Below are 23,558 nucleotides of genomic sequence, written 5' to 3' on the forward strand. Positions count from 1 at the left end.
GTACTGACATGAGTTAACATTACTTTCTCAAATTGTAAGTTTATAAATTTCGATATTATTAAGAAACAATGGTTTTAACTCCCTCAGGCAAAGTTTACATTAGATGAATTTGGATATTTTTTTTTAAGTATTTTTGTCATAAAGCTCATCAACAGTTTCGGTAATTATACATCCTTGGATTTCAAATGTTTAGCTTTGAGCGTTTCTGATGAAGGTTAATCCAGAAAAGCGCTTCGGACGCATAATATTATTAAACGTGTTGTTTTCATAAACGAATATATAGTGTTGTTTTCATAAAAGCTACACTACACGACGCGAAACGCTTTTGTAGCATCAATGCTTTATTCTCAAGAACATGAATTCCTAGATTCTTTTTGATCAACAGTTCAAATGATGTGAAGTGTTTTGAAATGAGGTTCGGCTTACCTTCATTTCAATTGACACAGATAGTGTCTGGGCTTTTCTATTTTTCTATTTGTAAAACATTTGGTTTTCTTTTTTTTCTGTATTTTCATTTTTTGAGTCCGTTTATCAAAAATTAGTCGCATGTAATTACATTTATTTGTATCGAAATTCTTAAAATTCTTAAAACTTACCTAAGCATATCGTAAAACATCCGAAAAGAAAAATGACTGCAAACCACATTTTTAAACTCATATAACTGCTTTTATTTTCCAAATGAAAAAACAACTTTTCTGATTGAAAATTGTTTTTAAAAGCAATTCCAAACTTCAATCAACATGATCATATAGTTGACACAAACTAAATGTGTCGCAATATATGATTTAAAATCATTGGCATGCCCTTAATACTTACAAAAAGAATAAAATCGATTGCATAGATTTAATACGTTTGTTCTCTTATTATAATTGATACATCAATCATCAACACCAGTTTTTATGTTACTACAGTTTTATTTCTTTTCAAATAGATATACTAGTAAATATTAAATATTCTGAATTATCATATATTTAGTACCAAATACAGCAATATTGTATATCTTATAAAGGTTCTTTTTTCCAGTCTGTATCACCTACCCTGTATTGCATACCCCGTATCGCATAACGAAATCCGTATCGCATAGCAAAACCCATATCGCATGCCTGGCGCGACGTCGTAAATATAATGACATCAACGTTTGACCTATGACGTCGAGTTGCTTAATTTTCTGGCATTGAACAAAAATTAGTTCCCACTTTAAAAATATGTCCTACTATCATTTCAAAAATCAATATCAAATTGACATTTTTCAAAAAATTAAAACCCAGTAACTTCACGAGTTATATTTATATAATAAAAAGACACAATAAGATGAAGAAAAATTGTATCCGAAGTTGTATTGTTTATTTAGTGTTAATTTGGGTAAGGTTTGTTCTCATAACATGATGCGTTATCAGTCATTTTGTTACTTGGTATTTTTTTTATGAAAAATATTAATTTTAGTTGAACGTATAGGACAATATTGTTAATGGATGCATTTTAATACATAGTCTTAAACATATATTGAGAATGTAACAAGGTTGTTGGGGTCATTACAATGTGGATATTAAGATGATAAGGAAGTCTTTAACACAAATCAAGCCACCAGCTGGAAAAATACAGGAAATCATAATGTTCTTTTCTTGCTTATATTTTCAGACGTTTAATAAAAAGGATATCCCGGGAATCTGATTCGGTCCTCGGGACGGACATTGGTCTGTCTTGGTGATACAGCATGCGATACGGGTTTTGCCATGTATTATTCTAAATTTATTGCATGCTAATATCAATACTGTTTTGTCATTTATTTTTATTCGGAATCAGACATCATAAGTATTTGGGTAAATAAAAGAGGGACGAAATATACCAGCGGGACAGTCAAACTATCAACAACTGACTATGTATGAAATATGTTTAAATTTAATAATTGATACGATCAGATACAAATACAGTTGTGTTGTATTGTGTACAGACAACACATTACATTAACCAATCGACGTTCGATCTCTATTAAAGTATCAAGCGTTGTAATAAACCTAAATGTATTGAATATAAAACATACTAAAAATCAAATTATTGGTCCGTGTGCATGTTTTAAAGACAATTGAAAATTTGGCGGATATAATTCCTTCTAGATTTACATTAATATATTTTTTCCCTTCAAAACCTATGAAAAAATGCACATGCATTGAATAATTTTATTGGCTGTCTACATTCACTAAAATTATTAAATAAAAATTAGGGGATAAATAGAAATATTTGAATTGTTCCTACAAAGGATAATACTAGACAATTCCAAACATCTGTCAAAATGAAGAGGGAAAAATGAGTCGCGAACATCCTTGGCACTTCGTGTACATATTTCAATGATTTACAATAAATGTTTATTTTGATAAGCGTGTTTACTATAAAAATGTTAACGCGCTCAAAATTTCTAATGTCTACCCGAAAAAAAGTGAGTTACTTTGTGTCCGTTTAGTCAGTAGTTTTCAGGCATTAACTTCAAATTTCGCTCGTTCATATTTTATGTACTCTTGCAAGTAAACAAGTGATTACATTTGATGTTAAATATATTTGTCCATTGTAATATAAATAAGCTACATTTCCTCCCTGATAATAAGTCATCCGCGAAAATTTGAACATATCTGCGACAATAATTTCTTCAAATGTGAATAAAAAAACATCGTTCTGTATTTTAAGGACACAATGTTGATATAGGTATATTTGTATCGACTGTATTTACAATACAGTTGTATTTGGATCCACTGTATTTACAATACACTTGAGAATGTTTTTACCAGCTACTAATTCTCATCGGATCATTATTATAACAAAATGCATTTAAGCAGACATTAATTAATCCGGATAAAATGGGTTCTTGATTTCTAATTTCCCATTCTTTGAATTTATGTCTGATATATTGGAAAATCTTTGTCTAATCAATTTTTTGATTGACAATGACAGTGTTTGAATTTTCAAACATAATCGTAACATCTAACTGTTTATAAAAGCGCATTTATTTTTATTATGTTCGTCGATATTATAGTATTTTATGCGAAAGTCATACAGATCAGAGGTTTAAGTAGCTATAAAACCTAGTTCATTCCACCCTTAACTACATAAGAAAATGCTTTTAACCAAGTCAGGAACATGACAGTTGTTGTTAAATCGTTTCATGTGTTTGAGGATTTGATTTGCCAATTATATAAAGAACTTTCATCAGAGATCTGTATTTTGTGTTTTTCCTCTTTACACTAGCTGCATTAAATGTGTAGTAATTGATAGTCACGATTCTCTTATGAGCTGTCATTGACTTAGAACTAGCTTTCCATAACTGCGAGTACTCTAAGATCTGTACAATATGTCTTTATGTTCAAGTAACAGGAACACGTGTTTTTGTGGGGTGTACTTTTGTATTTCTATTTGAATCCATCTGATGATTTTAACCTTTTACAACTGATTCTTATAGTTCGTTCTGAAGATATACTGCTACACCACTGTCCCAAGTTAAGGAAAAGTTTTGGATTTCGCTATTTTGTTTAACCTAGCCACTTTATGTATATATGCAATTTTCGGGAGCCTATAATTCATTGTGTCATTCGGTCTATAGTGAAGAGTTGTTCCATTAACAATCATGCATAACACGTCTTCTTTTATATATATATATCGAAATAAAGACCTACTCAGGTATGGTATAATATATCCAGCAAGGAAAATGACTGTCAACTGCATCGATAAACTGAATTTAAATGTTTAAAGTTAACAGTTGTTTGATAACGAATTTTTTTCACAAGAATTTAATGACTTTCTGATTTTAAATTCACCTTGGAATTCTTCATTTTTATTGTATGTTTTAGAAACGAATTGACTTATACAACCTTTATATTGAAATTATTTTTATTATAAAATAAGATGAAAATTTAATCGATAATTTAATTATTCACATTACTTGCGTTATTAACACAAGATTTTATGCTGTACTACTCTTCCTTGTGTGATATGTTCACCTTTTAATTAGTCCCTACATTAAAATTACTTGACCTTATTGCTTACAGCTACTTTTAATTAAAACAGACTTAACTCGGAAAATATAATATTGACCAATGAAACGAGATTAAAGTCAAGTAACCGTACATAACCATCATGTAGACTTAACAATTATCAATTAAGGTCGGATGAAACCTGTCAATTTTTACCTTTTAATCCTTCCTTCCACAAGTATTTTTGTCCTACTGCTTACAATATCTGATATATGGACCTATAATCATGCACATTTATCTATGATCATATATTAATGGAATGAAGTCGAGGTCAGGTGAAATAAGTATACCCCCGCTTTAAAAAAAGGGGGGGTATACTGTTTTACCTCTGTCTGTCCTTCCGTCAGTCCGTCAGTCAGTCCGTCCGTCCCATGAATATCTTTCGTCGCATTTTTTCTCAGAAACTACAATACAAGGATTACTGAAATTTAATTTCAGGATTTATATAAGTCAGCTATACCGTGTGATGTGTTTTCAGATTCATTACTCGACAACTTCCTGTTTACCGAACACTTGCATATTTTTACACTATTTATATTATCCACTTGCGCCGGGGGTATCATCAGTGAGCAGTATCTCGCAGTTTCACTTGTTCTGTCTGAAGGGACATTAAAACCTTGCAAAAAATCATACATCAAATATAGTCATCCTATTACTAATAATAAGTGAGTATTTCATATAAAAAAAACGCTTTTCTTTAAGCAGTTGCTGAAGCAGAAAATAAGGCTTAGGAAACGGACAAACTACATAACATTTCTAAAAGCCTCTGAAATTTAAAGCTTAGTACAAATAGTTTGCCTCGCTACGGCTGCTCAATTATAACCCAGATGTCTCTTAGAAGAGACAAACAATACATATTTTGTTTGTAATACTAGTATGGTATGAAACTATTAACCAATTTTCAAAAATAGTATATAAATGCTAGTTTATCAGGAAATTGCACGAATTTCAATAATTATTATAAAAAAGAATACCGTATAATCGGCAATAAAAATACGAGACAATTCAACGAGAAATATTACTGACACATTTATCATGTTAATAACAAAAAAAAAACCAACTTGAACCAACGACAACCAAATTATTTGTCATAATAATATTATCGTGCAATAGAACAGTTAATAAAGAAAAAATCGAAAGAATAGAGAGCAAGCTCAATTAATAATTAGAAAACAAAATTAATAAGACAACTAGTGAATAGTGAACAACATTATTTGACTTCAAATTAAGTGTGCTTGATCATGTTGCTTAGTCTTAAGTGTTCTGTCTTTTCCTTTTCGCATTGTCGTTTGTCTGTTTGTGTTTTCTCTTATCTTTTATACATGATTTATCGAAGTTGTCAATTTATTTTCGACTTATGAGTTTAAATACCTACTTAAACGAGAAAAGTACAGTATAAAACTAAGAGTGGACGTGACGTTGTCAATGTACACATCCAACGTGATATGATTAATAGCGATACACAGATTGTCATTGTTTTTTTTTTCAAACTCGATGATGATTTAGACAACATCTCATCTCAAGGCTTTACCGAAATCGTAGCTGCAAAAAAAAATCATCAATAATCTGTAACTCTAATCAACGTTAAAGGAACGTTATCACACAACGTAATAGACTCGGTAGTGCAGAATAATCTTGTGTAACGATGTTGCGATGTTGTCATAACGTTTTTAATGACACGACCTTCAACATCTTCATTGCGTCGTATGTTGCTGACTAGAGAAGAGGGTATTAAAATATTGCCTTTTAACTTGTCTGTTAATCATTAATGTTTTGGTACATTGATATATCTTTGGCGTAAACCCTTTGCTAACATTTTGATGTGTAGTTTCTGAGCAACAGCGTTTCCATACGTCACTAACATGTAGCCTCTTTTGCTGTAATCGTACCGTGGCTAGAGTTTGTCTTTGTCTAACCGTCTAGTGGGTCATTTTCGCTTATTTCCGCGGAAAGAACAAAATTAACATAATAAATTCCGTCAATTTAAAAGTGCACATGCAAAGGTATAGGTAAAAGTTTTGAACCCGCCAAAGTCGTAAAAAATAATTTAACAAATACCTTATTCAATAAAAATCACAAAATTTTACACCCGCAAAAATAACCCACTACATGTATACGGTATCCAATTCATTTAAGGTCCATTACTTGAAAATAGGAGTCTAAGTTAGCTTATCGAAATAACACCCGACGACGGAAAATCAATAAAAACCGCATTTTTAAACTGGTCTGAGACCACCATTGTCATTCCTTGATTTTCGTTGTTCACAAATATAGTCCCTAGTGTTGACAGTGGGTTACTTGCCATTAATTTTTATACCCCTTCCAAATTTATTTCTCCATGTCTAATGCCTCAAATTGCAAGAAGGGGGTGAAATTGCACTGTAAAAATATTTGGGTCAAGAATTTTAAAGGACAGTAGTGATTTGGTCCAGCTGAATAAGGTTTAAAATTAGAACTTCGGAAGCTGTCAAAAATTTCAAGACGCCCTAAACACAAAATTGTCCAAATTTTCAGTTAGAGGCGATGAAGTTTAATTTGATTTTGATATGATAAAAAAAGTAGTACAACACACTGCAAAAATTTCTTTGAGAAAACGCAGGTGTTTTTTTTTTAAATTTTCATTTATGTTCTAAAAGAAATGCACTACGAAATAATTGTGGTCTCGGACCAACTGATAGAAATGTATTAACATGACATTTCATTGGATTGCAAAAACCATTTTGTTTAAAAGGTATTCTTTAAGGTAATTCAAATAGTGAAGCTTATATTATATTGTTCACACAAATTATATTATTTGAAATGAATAGTTTCAAATCAATTTTTTGCACTTCATAGTAAAATGGGATAGAACATCAAATAAAAAGAGAGGATGCTGAAATTGGATATATTACTAGTTAACGTGAACAAATATCAATAGAACAAAAAATGTGTGCTCGTGTAATTAACGGTAAATTTTTGATTATGTAATTATTGGTTTACACCTAGCATGCCTAATAATGCCTATTTGCATTCCAGCTCTGTTTGTGCGTAAACAATTTCAGAAAGTCTAGACTAGTTGTTGTTTGTAGGTGTTGTCTTTTCCCCTCTGTATCTTAAGTGAATCAAATGCTAGGGGTTGATGGGAATAGAGTCAGCAGGTATGATTGTAATTGAAACGAATTTTCACCAAAATGACCAATATGTAAGCAGGCCCTACATGTAATTTTCTGCTAGAATGATTGTATGATGCATACAGTGTGTTGTTTGTGATTGTCACTTTCAACCTCATCACTCGAAAGCAGCATGCTGTGAAAAGAAAGCCTAGTGTGTAAGTCTTCCCTGCCAGCAATAGCCTCTCATGCAGTTAGACCAATGTGGCCAGATATGGAATCCTCATCGAGGCCCCTAGATGCACGGCATGCAGGCCCATCGGTGTGTGGACATGCCCTGATGCCTGTAAACCTTACCCCAACTTATGGGTAAATAGCTTCACTGCCTTGTGGATGACCTAGTAAAAGTCAAAGGCTATGGAAGTAAATGCAGACAGAAAATCCGGGTAGATGGTGCTCGTAAGCTCAGTAACAGCAGTCGTCTAAGGGAAGGAACATCCTGACAGAAAAACCCGACCCTTCACTTAAGAAGTGCAGCTTCGGGCTAACCACCCTAATTTGTTAAAAACATTATATTACAATAACAGTCACGAGAAATGTATCTACTAATATGGAGAAGAGCCTCCAAAATAACAGCGGAGCATGTGACTGTTGGCAGTGAAAGCCGAGAGGTTAATTCCAACAATAATATGGAGACCCTTAACACAGCCAAAAGTAAAACTAGAATTGGGTTCTGGAATGTCCGTACAATGTACTCTGCTGGGAAACTTGCAGAAATTACATCTGAAATGCGACGTTACAAACTTCGTATTCTATGCATAAATGAAAGCAGATGGACCGACTCTGGTAGAATAACAACAAGAACTGGAGAAATTACACTCCACTCTGGAATAGTTGATGGGCAACATCATGAAGGGGTAGCAATTATTCTGAAGAAAGGAATGCCGAAATATCTTATAGAATGGAAACCAACAAATAGTAAGCTGTTTATGCATGTTATGGCAAGGTTAAATAAGATGCATTTTATGAACAACTACAACAGGAAATAGACAAAACACCCGACATCAAAATCATCATGGGAGATATGAATGTCAGAGTTGGATCTCGTAACACCCACTTTGAAAGAGCTATGGGAAATCATGGATGTGGTAATATAAATGAGAATGGTGAAAGACTAGCAGAACTATGTACCACCAACATCTATGTAATAGGAAGGACAAATGTTCTGCATCGAAACATTCATAAATTGACATGGTGCTCTCATAACCAACGAGACAAGAATCAAATAGATCACATCATGATAAATGTAATGTGGAAGAGATCCCTGTTGAATGTTGAAGTCAAGAGAAGAGCTGATGTTGGAAGTGATCATCATTTGGTAAAAGCTGACATCAAACTCAAACACAGGGCAAATGGAGGCGAGTGCACAAGCACGAGCGTGGTTCGAACTCACAACCTCAGTGTTGACTAGCTAGTGATAACAGAAGTGACTACTTGGACCACTTGACTAACGAGGCGAGGCCCCTTAGACCAAAAACTTAACATTCATCAGTAACCATGAAAAAAGAACCAGGTAAGACGGAACACAAATATTATATAGTAATCCAATTTCTTACCGTATCTGATAAATAGATAAATACTAGAAAAAAAATCATATTGATCAATGAACCAAGAAAATGAGATCAAGTTTAGATGAAACCTAGCCTGCTAGTCAGAAATACATATTTTACAATCATCCCATTCAACAAAAAGAGTTGATCCTATACTTATAGTATCTGAGATACAAACACGACCAAGACAGCTTAACTTTGATCACTGATTGATGAGGTAATTTGAACCCTGTCTAACGGACATGTTTACCTTGCAAGGAACTTATATACCAATTGTAATGATACTTTTGTTCATATCTGTTTATATGGTATGAAGCATTTGGCTAAAATGAAAAACGAGACGTTTTAAATTTGGAAATTATCAATTTCTCCCAAACTAGGTAGCAATGTACAAATTTCACCTGTATATGGGATAAACATTCCCCAACTTGTTCCATTTTTATGAGTATGCAGCTGCTACCCAAACTTTGAAAAACGTCACCAGTGTCTGACCAGAAAGGTGATGAACCGGAGGTCAAAGAACTTCTCGTGTTTGTTTCTAAAAAAAAGTTCATTGGATAACACCAAATCCTTGTTAAATATTTCGTATCAATTTAAAAATTTTACACGATGGTCTGGAAGTATAGATTATGTGTACTGACGCTGTTTATCATCTTGTTACGTGCACGTTTTAAAGTATTATTTTATTTGCCTATTTAAATATTACTTTTACTGTTAAGTCTATTTTTTGGTGCAATCTTTTTGATGTGGCTCTGGACTCATACATTGTATTATTGCGCTATTGTAAATGTGTGATAAATACTGTGTTGTTCTTTTGTACATATGAGATGGCTTCTGCAATATACAACTTTAAACGAATAGTCTACTTATCCAATCCCATAACACTATCCCCAATTGAAACGGCACTTTAAACGTTTGAATCGTTATCAACGGTACCAGTCTTATCATTTATTACGCCAGACGCGCATTTCGTCTACACAAGACTCATCAGTGACGCTCAGATCAAAATAGTTAGGAAGACAAACAAGTACAAAGTTTAAGTGCATTGAGGAGACAAGATATTCCAAATACGGCTAAGGTAATCTATGTCTAGCACAATTAAATCCTTAGTATTTCGAATAATTCATACTGAAAACAGTAAATTTATAAAAATTATATAATTGATTTTCTTGTCCACATTTAGGTCTACCAACAGTCGTATTGACTTTTTACAGATTAATTCCATAGCAGAATGTATTAAAAAACAATCTGGTTAATATCCATCATTAAATCAACATTAAAATCAATTATTTCTGCTCTCTACATCTCAACAGAGAAATTTATTTTTTATATGCACTTCATGTTCAGAAATGCAGAAAATCGTGACGTGTCAATAAATTACACAACATTTTTATGTTATCATGTACTTTATATTATCATGTACTTTATGTTATCATGTACTTTATGTTATCATGTACTTTATGTTATCATGTACTTTATGTTATCATGTACTTTATGTTATCATGTACTTTATATTATCATGTACTTTATGTTATCATGTACTTTTGTACTGTATTATGAAAGACAAAAACTGCACGGTTTATATGAATAGGATGTTGTCAGGCAATTGAGAGAACTCTCCATCTCAGTTTATTTTGTAACAATGTATAAAAAGTTAAAATTTAAAGGCTAAAGTATGGCCTTAAACACGGAGCCTTGGCTTACATTTAACAGCCAAGTGCCCAAAAATAACTAGACTTTGTGTAAAACATTTCAAACAGGAAAACCAACGATCTAATCTACATTACAATTGAGAAACGAAAAACACCATATCAACCAACGGCAACCATTCTTGGAAATTGTTATGATAAACATTCGAAGTAGTATGATCATAATTTATTGTCGCTATGCACAGCTTAAAAGTATGTCCTTGTCATTTACAAAGATTTGTGAAATCTGTTTTAGTGGAACTGCAACGATAAGAAAGGACTGACAGACTGACAATTGAACTGACCGCCTGATGGACACATTGATGTACAGACAGACTAACTGAAGGACAGCAGAATGGGTAAAAAATTGTTCTACATTGCCATTTTTGTGCTTTTTATAGCAGACAATGCGGTATGGGCTTTGTCCATTGTTCCATGCCGTTCTGTGACCTACAGTTGATAATTTGTGTGTCCTTTTGGTCTCTTGTTGAGAATTGTCTCATTTGCAATTGTACCACATCTTCTTTTTTTTTTTTTATAGAAAACATAATACTCTAAAGTTCTGGCATTGATATGTTGGTATGGTGACTTATTTCTAAAATGAAAAATGTGTTTTTATTTTCTAAATACCTTTAGGGTAAATAATTAATATAAATACCCTATTGTTTAACCACTTGCCTAACATTTTAAGTATTTAAAGTAAACTTTCACTATTGCAGTAGAAAATGCTATAAATTACGAAATAATTTAAGAGCATTAATCAATATTTTAATCATTTTCATATATATATTTTAGTCAATATCACAGACAATCTCTTCTGTTCTGTAAAATTCATTAAGTTCTCACTAAACCAGTTCATCCATTTCCCTATTGATTACACCTGTTAAAAATAAATTTTTTAAACAGTATGAGTATTATAATATTGAAAAAAAACATCAGTATAGTACTAAATCAATACACAAGTAAAAAAAATATTTGATACAAAGGTTTTTATAAATTATTCTCCCATTAAAATGATAAACTATCAAATTAAATTGATATTACATACTTATACATGTATATCAGTTATTACTTTGCATGATATTTGTTAAATTGCAAGTTTAAATTTAAACATGTGTTGTTGTATGGCAGGAAAAACGCTTCCATTAGACCAGTTTTTATTGAAATTAACAAACACTAAAAATATAGAAAATTTTAATAGCCTCAACGAAAATAAAAAAATAGTAAATATGTTTTGCCCATCAACACAAAAACAGGTAGGAAGCATAGGTTCCTTTATTAAAAAAAAGTTATTGGAAGTAATGATAGGGGACTCATAATTGAATCATGTACTATTTTCATTAGTTTGTTTAATAAGATTGTACATGCTTTTTTCTTGGCATTATGTTAATGTGGTTTTTGTCACAAATCATAAGAGTTGGTTTATATGGCAATAAAAAGTTTGATTTATATAAACTACTGTCAATAAATAAGTGATATAGAACATGTAGAAAGGAGAATCATGCACTAAAAATTAAACTTTAGCTTATTTGGAAAGAGTTAAATTAATTGACAAAAAAAAATAAAAGTGACATTCTTTATTTTTTTTTAACATGTTTAAATACCCAATAGAATAGTGAAAAGGAATATTGATGCAGGCCCAGCAGATCCTGCCTCAATAATGCAAATGATTGTTTTTACTGTTTACAGTTTCTATGTAAATAATTGTCATTTAAAGACATACAAAGCCAATTTCTGGTGGTAAAGAATTTATCTAATCAATGCATACATGTATGTACTATTTTCATTCATCTATGAAAGTGTTTTTTTAAAAAACCTAGCTTTCCATTAGTTATAATCTACACAAAATATTTCATTTGGCAACTATTGAACCAATAGGTTTTGGTGCTGATCATGACTTCCATTAGCAACCAACACAGAGTTTTGGAGCACGTGATAAAAAAGGGAGATGCAAAATTCTATTAAAATACATTTGGTTAAAACAAATCATTAAAATCTTGTAAGAGTTATTTCCCCTGGAATGATTGAATATATGATTTATTGGTAACAACAAGTACAAGATAAAATTAGGGGTTGTTTTCCATTAGAATGCCCTAATTTAATAATAAAAAAAAAAAATATTGTGATTGAGATGATGACAAAAAAAATCTGCATCTAAATTTTCAGATTTTTTCATAACTTAAAGTGTTCAATTATAAAAAAACAATAATTTATTGATAGCGTTAAAAACAAAACATAAATGCTCCCTCTTCGCGCTGAAATAAATTTAAGACAACAAAAAAATAACATCCCCCTCCTCGAAGTTAAATGGTTGCTCCCTATATATGATATATTGTATAAGGAAAGTAGAAACTAAATATTTATAGAGTCAGTGTGAACTAACCATTCTTTTGGTCCAAAAATTAAATTGTGTAAACTAGCTTTTGATGTACTTAATTATCTTTCTTATTTGAAGAGAAGAACAATAAAATAGGAGGCTAGATCACGCAACATGAGCAATTACATTAAATATATTTCATTTCATTTGAAATTTGGTTTCCCATCTGCTATTTGTGTGCTTTATATATGTAAATGGGAACTACTAGTAGTTGTAGTTCTGCAACTGTTCTTACTAAATATAAAGCATAGTGCATGAAAAAGTTATTGTGGTTTTTATGGCTGGGGTTTTATGGTACTATATAAAATTTAGCATTTAAGGGGGCTTGCTGGTCTAAGTCATTTTTTTTTTTTAATTTAGGATTTCGCTATATTTTTCTATTAATGAACTTTATCTCATGCTTAAAAGAAAAATGAAATAAAAAAATGGGGTCACTGTCCATTTACGCTCACAATCTACCTTCGAAAGAAGCATACATTTTTGTAAAAGTACTTATTATCTGTTGAACTAATAGGAGAAAAAAGAGGTAATATCGAAATAAAAAAAAAACTAAATTACAGAAATCGCTAAAATTTTACAATTTATATTTACTAGTTTATGTACAGCTTATTCAAAAACAACAATAAACAAGAATGTATCCTCAGTACACGAATGCCCCACTCACACTATCATTTTCTATGTTCAGTGGACCGTGAAATTGCGGTAAAATCTCTAATTTGGCATTAAAATTAGAAAGATCATATCATAGGGAACATGTGTACCAAGTTTGAAGTCGATTGGACTTCAACTTCATCTAAAACTACCTTGACCAAAAACTTTAACCTGAAGCGGGACAGACGGACGGACAGACAAACGGACGAAGGGATGCACAGACCAGAAAACATAATGACCCTCTACTATCGTAGGTGGGGCATAAAAATATAGGACACCAATGAGTTAAAAAAGATATTTCAATTATAATGCCAAAAAAGGGCATTTTTGCACCAAAGGGAGATAACTTGGAGCTTTTTCAATGATATCTACATTTTAAAAATCACCTGGGGCCAACACTAATTGATGTTTTGGAATAATTTTTGTACCATATGATAAAGTAACAACCACTTAAGGTAATTTTAAAATTTGTAATGAAAAATAAATGTTTAATTTTTTCTGAAATCTTATACCCTCGAGCCTCCTTAAATGTATTAGTATCAGACGTGCTCCCCCAGTTATGTCAAATCAAGTTTTGTCATATAAGTATATGTACATTGCCTCTTATGTTAGTGATATGTATTTGGGATTTTTGAATGGTAAAAAATGTACCGTTATTGACGATAAAAATTGTATCGCAAGAGAAAATATTAGGTTACTGCGAGCAATTATTCCTATTTCTGTGTTATTCTTGTTTATAACCATGCAATTGAATTAAGAGTAAAAATATTTCACATTTGGACAGTAAGGGCAAGGGAAAATTTAAAAGACAAACATTATGGTACAATAAATAAAAGACAATACACAATGAATACCTTTGAGTCTTGTTTTCTTTATTGCTCTTGGTTAATCTTTGGATATTTCCTTGATCTTCCTGCTCTGTAAAATAGTATGAAACATTACATTAATACAAATGTAACAACTGTAATAACTTGATATATTGTCTGCATAGTAGATGCACCTTCATTTCCTATTACATAACTATATATTTGGACTTCTCTATATCACTTCAAAGCATTTGCTCAACATACATCATGCTTAATTACAATGTAGTTTAATTTATTGTAAGAAATAATGACCAGAGCATGTAATGAGGTTCTGCGCAAGTTTCTCAGTAATTCCCAAGTGTCTTATATATAATAAGTAACATTCCTTTAATAACTGAGCCTTGTTATCACAGCTAAGTTTATCCCTTAATAGCCTAGACTAATTGATTTAACATAGTCCATCAAAAGGTATTAATTGAAGGCCAAAAAAAAATATTTTGTTTATATAGATTAGACCGTTGGTTTTCCCGTTTGAATGGTTTTACACTAGTAATTTTGGGGGCCTTTATAGCTTGTTGTTCAGTGTGAACCAAGGCTCCGTGTTGAAGGCCGTACTTTAACCTATAATGGTTTAATTTTTAAATTGTTATTTGAATGGAGAGTTGTCTCATTGGCACTCACACCACATCTTCCTATATCTATATGTCTGTTTCCTGTTTCCCAACCGACCCTGACTCAAACCCCCCAACCCTAGATCTTTTTATTCAAATCCGGGAAAAATAATTTCCGGTCCAGAAAAAATCTTTTCCGGTCCGATCCAGATCCGTATTTTACTATGCCCCAAACAATAAAATGGCTGCTCCCAGGACAAATGTGCTACAATTGAGGTTTAAAAAATGTCGGCACTTGAAGGATTATTAAATTAAAGCTTCTTTTAAGGGATTAAATCATTTTGGGGTACATGACCCTAACCAAACACGACATTTAACCAACTGCAAATCTGACAGGGAGTGCAAAAATTAAAAAAAAAAAAAAAAAAAAAATCTCGACCTACCGACCCTGATTTATTTGACTTGGCAGCAGGAAACAGACATATATTTTTTTTGCCCTAATAAAAAAATTTGTTATCAAGACTATGCATTTAGTTTCTGGGCAAAGTCTCAAGAGTTCCCTAGAGCCCACTCATCATAAATGAAATAATTTTACAAATAACAAGCATATGTTATTACAGATTCAGATAATTTAAGGTGCAAGTTCTGTGATAACACATGCAAGTTATTTCCTGGAATAACCCTATAGAGTTATATATCTGACTGGTTATGGGGCAAAAATATTTTACTTTGTAACATATTAAAACAACAAGGAGTCTGAGCATCTGACACTTATTCCTTAACCTTAATCACCTAAGTATGTCCTTAAGTGCAAATTATAGGTTGTAGTACATGTAAACAAAACAAGGGGTGTTGCATACCAAATTATAAGTACAATATCTTACATGTATGTGTTTTTATATGTGTACAGTGTGATTAAGGGGCAACTTACCCTGAAGCAGGAATCGAATCATTCTGCACGTCTACCTCAAACTCATCTCCACTGGGATCTATATCATAATCAAATTTGGAAGTTTTAACAACATCCTTAAACTCCTCTTCTCCCAATATTTTTATTAAGCCACCAGTGCCTTTAAGGATTTGGATAGCATCATCAGACGGTTCTGTGCAGAATAAATTGTAATGGGTTAACATCCAGAGGTTAATAATTGTAGAAAATTCTAGTTTGTCCTTGTCGAAAATTTGTAAAAAGTCTTTCTTTTGCATTTTCAATAGGTAATCATGCTGAGCATAATACAAAGCCACCATATATTTGTGTTTATTAATGGCACAGACAGGCACCATCGACAAACCATAGTCCATGTTTCCATTGTAGGCCAAGACCCTTTGTTTATGTTTCCACATTGACAAAGAGATGGCTTGTTTACAAACTTTATTTATGTCTGCATCATTTAAGTTTTCACCATTGTTTGCATCACAGATCTCTTCTTCCTCATCATTATCATCATCTTCAGTATTCCATGTTGGGTGTAATCTGTTTACATCAGGACTTTCTTCTGGTTCTCCAATATTAAATACAGCAGCTGTATTTGCTTGAGAACCTAAATATATGTCCTTGGTTGTTGGAAACAATGTGATATCTGCATTTCCATAAAAAAGACGGGTACTTCCTGAAGAAATAAATTTTAAATTACAAAAGTGTTTAAAGCACCCCAAGCATTAATTGATTGTTGTTTGCTTAATGCCCAGTGTCAAATATTTGTTGTATGTGCATAGCATATTATTAGATTGTGAAGATATAAAGGTTATTTAATGTACATCATAATCATTCAACAATTTACAGTGTTCTTCCATGAATAAGACACAATTAGTGGTAATAATCATGCCAAAATTAATCACATTCACTTGGTCATCATGGTCATGTTGGTGAATCAACTTGCATTTTATTGCACAACATTTGTACAATGTAGGAAAATCTAATTTTTTAAAGGGCTCTAGAAATTGAAAGAAAAGTCATGCTTATTAGGGTTTTATTATTTTTAGTGTCCATGGTATCAAGAACAAATAAAATGTTTTTCTTCCCTGTATGAATATTGTTTATATCCTTCATATTTACATTGACCTTCTAAACACATTTAGTTTTTATTCCATCCAAATATTTTTCACCTACATGCATGACATGCATTTAATTCAAATAATATGTATCAAAAAATATACTCATATGCATTACTTTAAGAGATAATAATAATTGACATTTCCAAGGGACATGACCATAGCCTGTTTTAAAAAATCCATAAGCAGCACTGCGGTCTGTCTATCATAAGAATCATTACAAGCATTGATGATGTAAAATTTGGACACAAATTTAAAATAATTTAAAAAAATCTGACAGGAATTGGTTTTTTTTTAAGAGCCCTAATACAATACAATTTTTAATAGAGTGTATACCCAAGTGGAATAACTACTTAAATATAATTGAACAGCACTGATTCTCTATTTTCATATAATAAGTTGTTAATACAAATCTCTACATTTAGCAATGTTAAGTTGCATTATCACAGTTTTGCTTTAAGGTATATAAGTAAATGTGTCCAAAGTACACAGATGCCCCACTCGCACTATCATTTTCCATGTTAAATGTGAACCGTGAAATTGGGTAAAAAATCTAATTTGGCTTTAAAATTTGAAAGATTATATCATAGGGAACATGTGTACTAAGTTTCAAGTTGATTAGACTTCAACTTCATCAAAAACTACCTTGACCAAAAACTTTAACCTGGAGCGGGACAGACGGACGCAAAGAACGTCACACAGATGAACTGAAGGACACACAGACGAACAGAAGGATGCACAGATGGACGAACAGACAGACGCACAGACCAGAAATATAATGCCCCTCCTCTATTGTAGGGTGGGCATAAAAATAATTGCAGCAAACAAGCCTTAAAAGAATTCCAAATCTGCACAGATTTGACATGTTTTCATTGAATTTGTCATGTGATTTTCTATGTTTTGTCCCTATAGGCTATACCTGTTATTCATCATATTATTTGTTTATACATGACATATCTTACCAAAATGTGTGTATCCAAATTGTACTGGAGCGCCACAATCATATGGTTGGTCTCCAGACAAGCTTGCATCTATAATGTGATTTGTCGGATTATAAAGGAGCTGGGAAAGAAGGTGTCTAGTTAATAATGATGCAGTTTCTGTCTTTGTCAGGTTCATGCTGTTTAGCTGAGCAAGGTTTCTTTCATGGAGTTCTGAAAAAAGTATTTCTATAATTTATACTAGTCATTATACATGTAATATATATATGTACATTGCAATTGTATGACATTGTTTTAAGCAATATACACTAACAAGGGATAGAACTCTTCATCCAAAATAATCAACACAATTATCATATTAACCTGTAACAGTAATCATAGTCATAACAAATTGTATAACATGTATATTGTATAAGCTTCAGTATTACCCCTGAATGTAGGCATGCCTTGCATGGGATTAATTAAATTAAATTAAATTGTTTTTATCATAAATTTCCTATCAACCATCCTGAACTTAAAATTGTTTCTGAAGATTCAAACATGATTTCTTGTTTGATATATTTTTGCTGTATCTGATCCTTCTGCATGTTTATGGTTAATAATTGCAATGAAATAATCACACCTTCTAAAGTATTACAAACTTTGTCATTTTGGGGTCTTTTTTTCTATCTTATGTACATGTACAAACATGTACATGATATAGAATAAGTACATACTATGTCGTTATGGGTTTTGCTCATTGTTGAAGGTTGTATAGTGACCTAAAGTTATTATTTGGTCTCTGGTGGGGAGTTGTCTCATTGGTAATCATATCACATCTACAACAATGTAAGAACAACCCATTAATTTTTACACATCTCATTTTATTTGTCATGTTTGGTTTTTTTTATTTTCAATTAAATATAGTTAGAAAAAAATTATTCAGAATGTGTTATTGGTCATGTTGGTATCATTCTGGAAATTTTACCATGTTTACATGAGGTTTTCTTTAGAAAATAAAATAATATTTAATGTCATGTTTGAAAATGTTTGTCATATTCAGGGGATAATCAAGGATTTTAGGTGGGTGTGTAAACTTAACATTTTTGCTGAGCTGAGAAAGGTAAATTTTTCAAAATATTCCTTATTAAGCTGATGTCAGATACATGTATGTCAGAGGACAATCTATGCAGTGCAAATTTTAAGGGGAAAATATACCTTTCATGCCAACACCTCCCCTACTTATCTTTTAAAAAAAATGTCTTAGATAAAAGAACTTCACACTGATTATCACTCGGACATAACTTAACATACATTTTATAATCATGATAATCATGATAATAGTCCCATTTCATCATGACAAAAAAAGTTATCTTCGTTTCATGGGTCTCCGTGTTATAAAGAATGCATTGTGATGTCACAATTTCTATTAAAAAATGTATAGTATATGTCTATTATAAATGTTCACTTATAAACATGCTAAACATGCTAAAGGAAACTGTCAAACTTGTTTAATATTTTATAATAAATGTCACTTTATTCTGAAACAATAATAAGTCTTATTTGCAGGAGTACACATACTTTAATTCTAATAAATATTTATTCCACACAACCCAACAAAAAGGATGTGAACAGACCTAGGGTGCAAATCATGCAAATGTGTGTGGTGCGAACTTGTACTAGTCCAAATAATTATAACGTCTTGAAAGGCTATGATAATTTTTTCTTTGACGCCTTACCTCAATGTTAAGGCGCAGGGGTCTGGAAATACGTATTTGTTGTGAGCACTTGTCCCTGGGCATTGCTGGGCAAGTAAAACTAAAAAATACACTTGTTCGGAAAAAAAGTTACTGCGCCCTTCTGATCCCAATGAATATTGAAGTATTCTTGTTAGCTAATATATATGATTCTTACTTAGCACTGTTGTGCATCACAAACAAATGATATCCATTTGTTTATAATTGTGTAAAAAATTAGGAAAGTAGGAAATGGGATACATGTAACATCAGTGGGACAGAAACCTAACAGCAAACCAACCAATGAAATGACATGTAAAGGACAATTTTGCAGCAGTTTTTATAATAAGTAGGGTACGTATCCAGGTTCTAGCTTCCATTTTTTTTTAAATACTCTGTGTCCTCTATTTGCATTTAAGGTTTTCTACTCGACTCATAACTCTTTTTGTCTTGCTTTCCCAGCTTTTTATTAAGTAACTGTATTTATCAATCTGAATCTGGATACAAAATTTAAAGAAATGACACTTCCGCTAACTGATGGATAAAACTTAATCAAAATCCTGAGTCAATGGACAAAGCCATAATGCAATGTTAAGTGACTCGGGTTTGCATACTTATTTTTATTTATTTTGATAAGCCATTTATTTTCGGTATTATGTAATATTTATTGTCATGAACATTGGTTTATTTTACATAAATTAAACATCTTTAAACGTTTTGAAAATAATTTCATGTTTTGTTGGATTTGAACTTTGTCTGGTATATTTTTTTACTATTCCACGGGCAACCAAGACAAAAATAATTACTTGTCCGGTTGTTCAAATGTACGAGTCGGCGAGTTGGGCATAGCATATTCACACCCCTGAGGCGTCAAAGAAAAAAATTATAATAGCCTGTGATCAAGACATCATTATTAATTGGACTACATGTAGGTGCAAACATATAAGGGAGAGAACTGGATGGTGGTTGCATGGACCCAAAGTTCACTGAGAAGTATGCCATAGTATTATAATTACCCTTATTGTTATAAAATCTTTCCAGTGCTGTGAAAGCAGCCCACGCCTGATGGTCAACTTTTTCACCATGTAAATAATCCTCAAGTGCATCATAACCTCTTGCAAATATATTGTCTGAATTTTCGTAAATAAATGGTTTGTCTTTTTGAGTTAGCTTCCATGGAAATTGCCATATGCTACTCCTGCTAGTGAATGGTTCTCCTAGATTATTTTCAATCACGTGTTCTTGAAACTTTTGTTTACAAACATCAGCTGTGGCAGCAATCAAAGTGTATTTGTGATTGTTTATGTAGTTTTCAATTTCATATTTCAATTGTATTTTTTGGGGTTCACTGATACCATTTATCTGATTCGTACATGTCGATGAAAATGTCTGTCTTAGTAATACATAAGCATGATTAGTGTTGACTAAACATCGCAATTTCTTCATTTTGTTTTGATTGGGAAGATTCCGTAGTAGGGAGAGCAACGCCATATTTGTTGTTGTTACTGCTTGTAATTTCCTCTGTTGACCTCGGAGCACCATGTGTGAAAACTTGATATTGTTTACCCATGTTGTGTGTCTAAAGATTTTTACGTAAACTAGAATACAACTCGGAATAGTATAAAGAATAAACATTAACTATGAAAAATTTAACAAAACAAGTTGCCTGCTCGTTGTCTCTTCATAGTTGCATATATATTCCCATCTCCATTCTCCATTTTAATTTATTTTTTTACTGTACAATCCAGAACTATGATCATTTGTAGATTGTACTTTTGCTGACTATACAAATCCTTAATTTTATTATATATAAATGAGGTAACTAAAAGCCTCTTTTTTATTTAATTGAATTCCGTGATCATAAAAACTTCTTAACAAAATTTAAGGTGTAAAAAAAAAAGATATATATGACACGGGTTATGTTCTTCTCATATATGTAATGATGGTATGATACTAAACCCCTTACGGGAAGGATTGTGCCTGATGTTCATATGATGAAATCATAATCTTTCAGTCAGTTTAATTGAAGTCTGGAGCTGGCATGTCAGTTAACTGCTAGTAGTCTGTTGTTATTTATGTATTATTGTCATTTTGTTTATTTTCTTTGGTTACATCTTCTGACATCAGACTCGGACTTCTCTTGAACTGAATTTTAATGTGCGTATTGTTATGCTTTTACTTTTCTACACTGGTTAGAGGTATAGGGTGGAGGGTTGAGATCTCACAAACATGTTTAACCCCGCCGCATTTTTGCGCCTGTCCCAAGTCAGGAGCCTCTGGCCTTTGTTAGTCTTGTATTATTTAAATTTTAGTTTCTTGTGTACAATTTGGAAATTAGTATGGCGTTCATTATCACTGAACTAGTATATATTTGTTTAGGGGCCAGCTGAAGGACGCCTCCAGGTGCGGGAATTTCTCGCTACATTGAAGACCTGTTGGTGACCTTCTGCTGTTGTGTTTTTTTATTTTGGTCGGGTTGTTGTCTCTTTGACACATTCCCCATTTCCATTCTCAATTTTATTTTATATGTATTGAGATTGTAAGGCTTAAAGTTGACATATGCTTGATAACAAATTCATATAGTTATCGGAAGTTATTATCTCTTTTAATTTTATTTTTTGGGAAAGCGAGCAGGGGTACACCACAAGTGCACCAGTGACCTGACTTATACATAAGATGATTAAAAACGGGTGTCATAATTATACTTTTATTCCGTTCTATAGCGACCGAGTTTATTTTCATGTCGAGTTTGTTATGGTGGGAGTTTATTTACCAAGTTGTTACAGAGTCCAGCATACTATTTTCGGCTCATAGCCGTGAAATTTGGAAGTACAAATGTACCATTGCTTTCATTATATTGCATGTTTTATTTGGTAGTATTTGCATGATGCTGCATGATTATTTTATGTGATAGTCGGTTAAAGAGCTCACCAGAGCTCATGTTTTCTCTGTTATAATGTATATATATGCCGACTCTAAATAAAATTTACTTACTTACTACTTACTTACTTACTTACCAAACGAACATTTAAAAATGCAAATGCGAAAGTCATTCAGAAATATTTTATTTTATCGATTGTCACAGTCATTTTGTTAAATTAAATCGTTTTGATATTGTGGGTGTGGGGGGATGAGATGGACAATTTTTTTAAATAGGAATCTTTCTTTTTCATTTTTTTTTTATAGTTCGTGCTTATGCTGTACTGTTACACCACTGCCCCAGGTCAGGGAAGGCTTGGGATCCTGCTTTAATGTGTAACCCTGCCACACTATGAAGGTGCCTGTCCCAAGTCAAGCAGGAGCCTGTAATTCAATGGTTGTTGTGTTACATATTTGTTTTTCGTTAATTTTTTGAACATAAATTAGGTCGTTAATTGTTCTCGTTTGAATTGTTTTAAATTTGTCTTTTAGGGGTCTTTTGTAGCTGTCTATGCGGTATGAGATTTACTCAGTGCTAACGGCCTTACTGTGAACTAAAGTTGTTAATTTCTTTGTCTCTTGTAGAGAGTTGTTTCATGTGCCATCATAACACATCTTTTTTTTTTTATTTTTAAGCTTGCCAAATCGCCCATGAAAATAACACTGTAGGACAGAAAGTCACAGGACATAAAGTCACAATTCAGTTTCGAGGTTATTTTTCTTTTAATAAGATTAGTGCATTTTTCTTGGACTTTTGTTTTTAACTTTTTTTTAGCAAAATGTATTCTAAAACAAATAAATACTGATCAAATAATTGTTCAGAAAACAATTTGTCATAGTAGTGGCTTAATGTGTATGTACATTTTCGTTATGGTTATACCTCGTGCCAAGAAATATAACTCTTGATTTCAATTTTAAAATATTCATTTATCAAGGCAACATCAATAAATGTAATAAATAATAGTTTGTTTTAGACCTTTCAAATATATATTTAAAAAAAATACAACTTATGACTAATTATGACAAATTATTTGTGACTTTTTGTCCCGTAAAATTTTGAATTTTCATCCGTTTGCCAAA

At 32.0% G+C, this 23,558-nt stretch overlaps 1 protein-coding gene across 1 annotated transcript; it reads right to left on the reverse strand.

Moving 5' to 3' along the window:
• Window positions 1-11,195: 11,195 nt before the first annotated feature.
• LOC134683211 (uncharacterized) lies at window positions 11,196-21,055 on the reverse strand. Its single transcript, XM_063542369.1, has 5 exons — window positions 20,576-21,055; window positions 17,866-18,057; window positions 15,783-16,461; window positions 14,289-14,352; window positions 11,196-11,286 (listed from the first exon to the last, which is right to left on the reverse strand). Exons 1-4 carry the CDS (start codon window positions 21,048-21,050, stop codon window positions 14,307-14,309), a joined length of 1,392 nt encoding a protein of 463 aa, XP_063398439.1. The 5' UTR covers window positions 21,051-21,055; the 3' UTR covers window positions 11,196-11,286; window positions 14,289-14,306.
• Window positions 21,056-23,558: the final 2,503 nt, after the last annotated feature.

Source organism: Mytilus trossulus, chromosome 9 (genome assembly GCF_036588685.1).
Source record: "Mytilus trossulus isolate FHL-02 chromosome 9, PNRI_Mtr1.1.1.hap1, whole genome shotgun sequence".
In the NCBI taxonomy this organism is placed as follows: domain Eukaryota; kingdom Metazoa; phylum Mollusca; class Bivalvia; order Mytilida; family Mytilidae; genus Mytilus; species Mytilus trossulus.

Coding starts and splice junctions, on each gene's coding strand:
- LOC134683211 (XM_063542369.1), bottom strand. CDS start 21,050: ATGGCGTTGCTCTCCCTACTACGGAATCTTCCCAATCAAAACAAAATG. Junction 16,462..17,865: donor ATTTGGATACACACATTTTG/GTAAGATATGTC, acceptor TTATTTCTTCAG/GAAGTACCCGTCTTTTTTAT. Junction 14,353..15,782: donor GATTCGATTCCTGCTTCAGG/GTAAGTTGCCCC, acceptor ACTATTTTACAG/AGCAGGAAGATCAAGGAAAT.